We start from the raw sequence: 7,937 nt of genomic DNA on the forward strand, positions 1-7,937 counted from the left end.
TAACTCTATGGGTGATATTATCCAGTTATGCTCAGTGTTCCAACTGAAGGCAGGTCATTCTTAAATTGAGTCCTATAGTGTGTGTCCCGTATTAGCTCTTGAATACTGATTTTCGATCTGTTCCTTTGTTTGGCTTTTAGCCTCCCCAAACTAAAAAACCACCCTCTGCCTATAGCACTGACCCATACACGCGCCTATTTTGTCCAAATACATTAAAGCCAATGGGCGTCTAAATAATTTTGATGCTTGACAATTTTTATGCGCACAACTATTCTGCCGCGCGGTATTTTTTTTATGAATTTCGTGAATTTATTCGCTGGTGGCGAAATGCTGAATATCTCCGATCACTAGCAAATTGTCATTTTGGTAAATTTTTGCCAAAAAAACACAATTCGCCTTTTAGTAAATGTGCCCCAAAGTCTGAGACCAATAGATAATAATGCAGGAGGCACCCTGCTTTCACCAGAGACAAAATTGTCTGTATCACAATTCACCCACCTTTCCTCCAGCTAATGGCAAACATGTTCTAATACATCAACCTGTTAGTAGCTGAGATGGATAAATGACACGTGTGGTGCTCTGTCTGGACTAATCGTGGCCATACATGGACTACAGGCTATTACTCCTTTTCCTGTGGTGTTAAAGAAAAGTCAGATTTTGTCACATTCAGTTTCCACAGTGTGTTAGATCTCAGCATCGAGCACTAACGCTCATCCCATCCAAAAATATATTTAACACATGTTACATTGTGTCCATGGTTGCACTTGTGGTCATAAACAAGCTCTTATGTGTTAAAGTTCAGCAGGTTTTTTTTTCTCATTTTAATTTCCCATAGTAATACAGTTATACAGATATGGGACCTGCTATCCAGAATGCTTAAGAGGGGGTTTCCGGATAATGGATCTTTCCATAATGTGGATCTTCATGCACTTGTGGTCATAAACAAGCTCTTATGTGTTAAAGTTCAGCAGGTTTTTTTTTCTCATTTTAATTTCCCATAGTAATACAGTTATACAGATATGGGACCTGCTATCCAGAATGCTTAAGAGGGGGTTTCCGGATAATGGATCTTTCCATAATGTGGATCTTCATACCGTAAGTCTACTAGAAAATCCTTTAAATATTAAATAAACCCAATAGGCTGGTTCTTCTTCCAATAAGGATGGCCATTCCGTAATACAGAACTTTCTGGATAACGGGTTTCCAGATAATGGATCCCATACCTGTAATATGGGTTGTCTCTAATGGGTAAGTCATGTACCATCCGCCCATGCAAATGATTTTGGTAATTCAGTCAATAATTCTGCACTTTTTCGGGAAATATCATTGAAACCAAGGAAATACCTGTATTAGACTTCAGTAGATTTACCCTTGAAATGACTGTTTATTATGATAGAGATTGTCCAGCTCTAATCAACATTTCTCTTTCTTGCATAATTATATTTTTTAAAACATTTTTTAAATCAATTTAAAATACTGCTTGTCTTTATCAGTGATCTACAGGCCACCGATTTTTATTATTTCTGTTACTGATATTCACTGACATTCTGTAGTGTAGAGTCACACAAAGCAGCGAAATTGAAAAAGTACAAATAATAATATATGAAGACCAATCAGAGACTGTATGAGGATACTTGTTCCTATGACATGTTAAAGTTCATTGTTAAAGTGAATTTCCCCTTTAACCCATAAACCTGGTGCCTTATTATATATTTTAGCTTTCCTCTAAGATTTTGCTTTAAATAGTTGTGATTTCATGTATTTCATTGGAGAAATGTATTTTCTATGACATGCTAAAAGTTAATTGTTATAGTGAATTTCCCACTTAACCCCTGGACCAAGCGTCATATTATATTTATAGTTTTCCTGTAAGACCGTTGCTTTAAATATCGTGGTTTTGTATATTTCATTTTGGAACTAAAGATAATGGTTAATAACTATATTTTATGGCCTATTTATTATACTGTGTCAAAACAATTAAAGCCAGAAAAATTGTGTAAAAAGCTGTATGAAATAAATGGCGACTTTATTAAAATATATATTTTTTTATTTTACGCTGCGCAAACGCCAGATTTGATGCTGTTATTTTACACTAGTTAAAACCTTGCATAATCCATTCATAAATGGGAAAAATTCAAGCAGCAAGAACTTTAGGGTGGAAAAAATGCAGAAAACCTGCAATGAACAAATGCTGTATTTTCCCATAGCATTTTGATTGGCTGCTTCCAATGACACCAGATTGTTACACAGAGGTACACGATTGCTAAAAATCAAACAGCTTGATACACAGTGATGTCTGGTGATTTGTGGTGTATTTACCTTTACGTTACCTTTTTTTATACAGCATAATAAACAGGCATTGCCATGTGTAGTGATGGGCGAATTTATTCGCCAAGCGCGAATTTGCGCGATTTGCCATCGGCGAATAAATTTGAGAAACGGGCGCGAAAATTCGCCGGCGACAAAAAAAAAATGGACGCCAGCGTCAGTTTTTTTGGGCGCAGATGCATTTTCGCCAAAAAACGGACGCCGGAGTCAAAAAAACTGACACCGGTGTCAAAAACGAGATGCCCGCGCCGTTTCACGAATTTTCCGACGTTTTGCGAATTTTGCACAAGATCCACTAATTTTTCGTCAAAGCAAAACAACGCAAATTCGTCCATCACTAGCCATGTGTTATACTGCTGCATAAGATAATATGACACACAAACACCAGCATAGCAACCCATTTTGGCATCACAAATAAACAAAAGCCCATTATGACATCACAGATAAACAGCCCATTGTGACATCACAGATAAACAACATCCCATTATGACATCACAGATAAACAGCCCATTGTGACATCACAGATAAACAACATCCCATTATGACATCACAGATAAACAGCCCATTGTGACATCACAGATAAACAACAGCTCATTATGACATCACAGATAAACAAACGCAAAGTCATTGTGATGTCATCAACACAGCTGGTAAGAGCTACTAACGGTCACTTCCTGTTCAGTGTTTGTGAAGTTGTCGAAGAAGGAGGAGTAGTGTTACTATTTCTCTTACTTTGATAGACTTTGCAAATAACAAAATTAGTTCAAACCTTGAAAAATATAAAATGACAGAAGACAGCAGAGAAAGAATGCAAGTAGAAGAAAGAAAAAGCAGATTACATGGCAGTGAAAGCAAGAAGAGTGAAAACACTGGGATACGCAAGACCCCGGGTTTCAAAGACAGATTTTTCACTGCCCTGAGAAACATCCATAGGAAGATAAAGGCTGCTTTCACTCGATCATCTTTGAATAAGGAGCAACAGGAGGAGAAGATGGTCGCGCAAACAAAGAGAAAGCGAGAGGAAAGCGGTGAGGAAAACATCATCCCGATAAAGAAGAGCAGGACCCAACCTGGAGACCTCAGCCCACCAGAAATGACACCTGCCAGAGACTTGCCCGAGCTGCAAGCCAACACGCCTGATAATATTGCTCAATCAAGCCAACGCGCTCCATGCAGTTGGGAGAAAGGGAAGCTCTTTGGTCCTTTCCCCAACCAAGGAATAAAGCGTCTTAGATCAGACGAAGAAGAAGAAGAAGAAGAAGATGTAAAAGTGAAAAGATTCAGAAGTGCAACACAATCCACCGATGACACAGAAACCCAACCTGCACCAAGTAAGTAGAGAATCAGAGATTTATACTGGATATAAAATAGATGAATGCGCTTCCCAGAGTGTTTCTTACAAGTGTCAGAGATAACTTGCCTATTAGTTTTCCTAGCCACCCATCAACCCCATAGAGAATCCCTGTACTTTCTGGGTTGTGTATCTAGTGCTGCTCAGGCAAAGCATCTCCAACTGACATTTAACTGCCATTTGCTCCCTAATGAAATTATAAAAGTTTAACACTATGAGGCTCCGGGTGTACTTGTTACTTTCTAATACTTCTTTTTTATTCAGCTCCAACAGGTGGAAGTACCATCCCCATTGACACCACATTGTCAATAAACAGATTCAGTTTCCATCAAGTCCTTGGAGAAGGAGCCTTTGGAAAGGTACATTATGTGCACCACTAACAGATAAAATCATGTAGAAATACAGGATATCACACTTCCTATAGTATCAGTGATAAGGATATTGAAATGTACCAGTAAATGATGTGTCCGTATGTAGATACTGTGGCTGAAGGCTGACACATAAAGATCACAAAATTCCACAGTGATATAATTATAAAAGTGCATAGGGGGTGAATAAATGACACTGTATGAGTGGGTAAATATTAACCCAAACAAACCCAAATCACTGCTGTCAAACCTCAACTATTAAGATTTCTGTTTAACTACAGCTCAAAAATCCCACATTAACCATTACATATATATGTGTAGTGATTCTGAGTGTATGAGCTCTTGGTGGGTGAAACTAATAGTAGTATTAAGTGTCATTACTATGTCATAATGCATCACAAAGAGCAGAATAACAACCCCAGCTAAGCATTCTATTCTAATTGTCACATAATTACATACTTATTCTGGCAAATGACTGACCCTGTAACTTGCCATCTCATCTCTCCCTTCTATCTCCTTCAGGTGGTCCTGGCACGAGACCTTCTCACAGGACAGTGGGTTGCCATAAAAATAATTAAGAAGAGGCCACTGTTAGGCAGGAGGAACAGCGTTATGTCTGAGAAGAAGATACTGGAAATAGCACAGGACTGCACCTTCCTTACAAGAGCCTTTGGAGCATTTCAGACTGAGGTACCAATGACGTGATTTGTCTTTTTCATTGTCTGCCCTTCCATACAGACAGTCCACTAGGTCATCTAAATACATGAGGGATTGACTTATATGTCTGTGTCCAGAGTCGGACTGGGTTACTTAGGGCTCACTGGCTACCCGACTCGAGGGGTTGGGTAAGTCACTGCCACTCCTGCTCCACCCCAGCACTTCTTCTTTTGCTGCTAACAATTAAAAATGGTGGTGTGTTCCACAGTAGACCACACAGCAGTGGTGCAGGGAGCGGTGTTGGCTGTGGGCAGCTGGCTTGCAGGCAGGGAACAACAGGGTCAGGATTTTTCCAGACCCCATTCCGATGAGTAAGACCTGAGTCCAGATGCCCATAATCTTACCAATGCTTTGGAAGGGGCCTTGATAGTTCAGATGATCTGCTCACCTTACTATAGAGTTGTACTGCCCATACTCTGTATCCTGTTGGGGGGCTCCATTCCTCTATTGTAACCTCTGCTCTCTTTTTTGTTTTCTCTAACAGGACAGCATTTATTTCGTTATGGAATATGCATCTGGAGGAACCTTATTTGGTCTTATTCGTGATGGAAATTCCGTTGATATCGACACAATAAGGTAGGTAGCATGGAAAGTTATTTGTGTTTGTCTGATAAAAATACTAAATTCTAATAGACTGTTTTTCCTTCATTAGGTTCATGGCAGCAGAAATAATCTGCGCACTGACGTTCCTGCATTACCATTTTATTATCCATCGGTAAGTAGCCTCGTTATCAGCTGGGAGCTAAACCTCAAACCTGCCATATATACAGCGGTGGGAATGTTCTGCCCAGTGGGGTAGTGTGATCAGGGATTGGCACTGAGTGATTTTATACACCACTTCTAATGGGCTGGAAGGCTGAACCAGTGCCCTGTGTTATTGACCAGATAACTTACAAGCCAATAGGACTTATATGACCTACACTCTTTTCTTACAGGGACATAAAACTGGAGAATGTTTTGCTTGATGACAAAGGTCATATTAAGGTAGCGGATTTTGGTCTCGCTCTAAAAACGTCCTATGGAATGGCCAAAGGCCGAGCTGGAACACCTGGGTACATAGCTCCTGAGGTAAGTTACCATTTTCTCTTGTTATTGTGCTATGTTTATAAAAGTTTATATTACAGAATATCACATCAAGAGTAAGGACTCAATTATATATATATTAATCCTTTAAATGGTTCCCCTACTAAACTCTCTCATTGGTGCACTTGCAGATGCTCTACAAGCAGATGTATGACGGCTGTGCAGATTATTACTCACTGGGAGTAGTAATGTTCCGGTTGGCTACTCAGTTGAATGCAGAATATCTACATTTACCAGAGGGCAAAAAATGTTTAGAGAACCTCGACCCTGACCTCAGGGACATTATCCTGAAGGTGAGTATAATGCTGATTTGTTAGATTGCTGAGTTGAATCCAAAATGTGTATGCATCACAAGTTCTGGGATTTAAAGGACAAGTAAGCTCTTTGATGTTAATCTATATGATATTTATTAATCTTTTTTTTTTTTTCATAGCTAACATGCAACATTTGGTCTGAAAGGAGAAAGTATGTTCTCTCCATAAGGAAACATCCATTTTTTGGGCCCATTAACTGGGACGCCCTAGAAGCAAGAGAAACGGAGTCTCCTGTTATACTAGTAAGTCATTTTTCTTATTTGATTCTGGTTAGTTTAGGCCCATTAATATCACTGATCAGAACACAAAAGCAAAAGAGCTATTTTTTTGCCTTGGGCCACTGCTCTTCTTCTATAAAAAGATAAAATTAACTAAACCAAGATACAGTCCTGCCATTTTTCTTCTCTCAAGGTTTACTAATAACAATAGTTGGGGTGTATTGTGCATGTGCCCCCCCCCAAGCTTGTATATACCTGTGAGCAAAAAAAAAAAATGGTGCCCCACACATTTATTTGTTTCTGACACAATTGGGGATATGGTAATGTTTCTTCATGTTCTAAGAAAAAGCTATGTAGAGAAAGTACCTTCTTGAGAGGTCTAGGGGGAGTTTGAGGATAGGGCTCAGATGGGTGTGGTTATAAAAAGGGAAACTAAATATTTAGATATTGGTCTTTGTTGATCTCTAATAAAATCTTTCCTCTTTCAGCCTCCAGCAAAGCAAATACAGGACCCTGTTCCATACAAGGAACTAGTCGGCTCTGATGAAGACAAGACTCCCATTTCTACCAGCCAACAGGATCAGTTTAAGGGGTTATCATTCATATGTAAAGAATTGCAAGACTTTAAAAACCCATGATTAGTGATGGGCGGATTTCTCCAGTTTCACTTCGCCAAAAAAAACCTGAATTTCCTGCGAAATTCACGAAACAGGGATAAATTCTTGAAAAATTTGCGAAATGCAGAAATTCACCGCAAATTATCGCCAGCTGAATTTATTCACCCATCGCTACCCATGATCCCTATTCTGATCCAGCACAAGGCAACAGCACATTGACTAATCAACAGAAGTGTCCATTACCGGCACAGAATCCATCTGTACGTTTGAATATCCATGAGGTAAGTGGATATATAATGACTTAATTACAGAAAAACATAGAAACACATTAAAATCACACAACAGAATCAGTGACCAATGTTTAACCATCTACAATATGAATGCAGACAGGCAACTTACTGTAATGAAGTGTCTCATTTGGCTTGGAGATGTTGCTGTTAGAATGCTGGGAGTTGTAGTTTTATAACTTTAGAGCCATACACTACAGATCAGAGCTATAGTTCAGCTGCAGACATAACAATATACACAACCATTGGGACATCAACTAAAAAGTTAACTTGCTGCCCCCCCCCGCTGCAACAGTACTTTTGGTATCTGAGTATTCCCAACCTTGTACAGTTAAGTCGATGGGTAATTCATACATAGGGATATGGGTGCATCTCATGTAACTGTCCATTCTACCAGATGATCATCTTAATAACTGATGTATTTTATTTCACAGGGATTTTCAGGGGAGATTGACATAGCTGCCATCTTGTATGACTGGAAGAGACGTCAGTCACAGGGATCAACACCAAACCTGCCTACCTACCTACTGTCCTACCTACTGTCCTTCCTATGTCCTACCTACTGTCCTTCCTATGTCCTACCTACTGTCCTTCCTATGTCCTACCATCCACAAGCCCTTTACCTTGGTTATAACAAACAGGGTATAAATGGTG

General features: G+C 39.3%; 1 protein-coding gene across 1 annotated transcript; it reads left to right on the forward strand.

Annotated features, from left to right (window-relative positions):
* Positions 1-3,112: 3,112 nt before the first annotated feature.
* On the forward strand, positions 3,113-7,017 carry LOC121394348 (cAMP-dependent protein kinase type 2-like). The gene is made up of 9 exons (XM_041565175.1): positions 3,113-3,659; positions 3,944-4,038; positions 4,570-4,737; positions 5,249-5,340; positions 5,417-5,479; positions 5,700-5,832; positions 5,979-6,140; positions 6,281-6,403; positions 6,868-7,017. Exons 1-9 carry the CDS (start codon positions 3,113-3,115, stop codon positions 7,015-7,017), a joined length of 1,533 nt encoding a protein of 510 aa, XP_041421109.1.
* The last annotated feature ends 920 nt before the right edge of the window (positions 7,018-7,937 follow it).

The sequence above is a fragment of the Xenopus laevis genome, chromosome 5S (assembly GCF_017654675.1).
Source record: "Xenopus laevis strain J_2021 chromosome 5S, Xenopus_laevis_v10.1, whole genome shotgun sequence".
NCBI lineage: Eukaryota > Metazoa > Chordata > Amphibia > Anura > Pipidae > Xenopus > Xenopus laevis.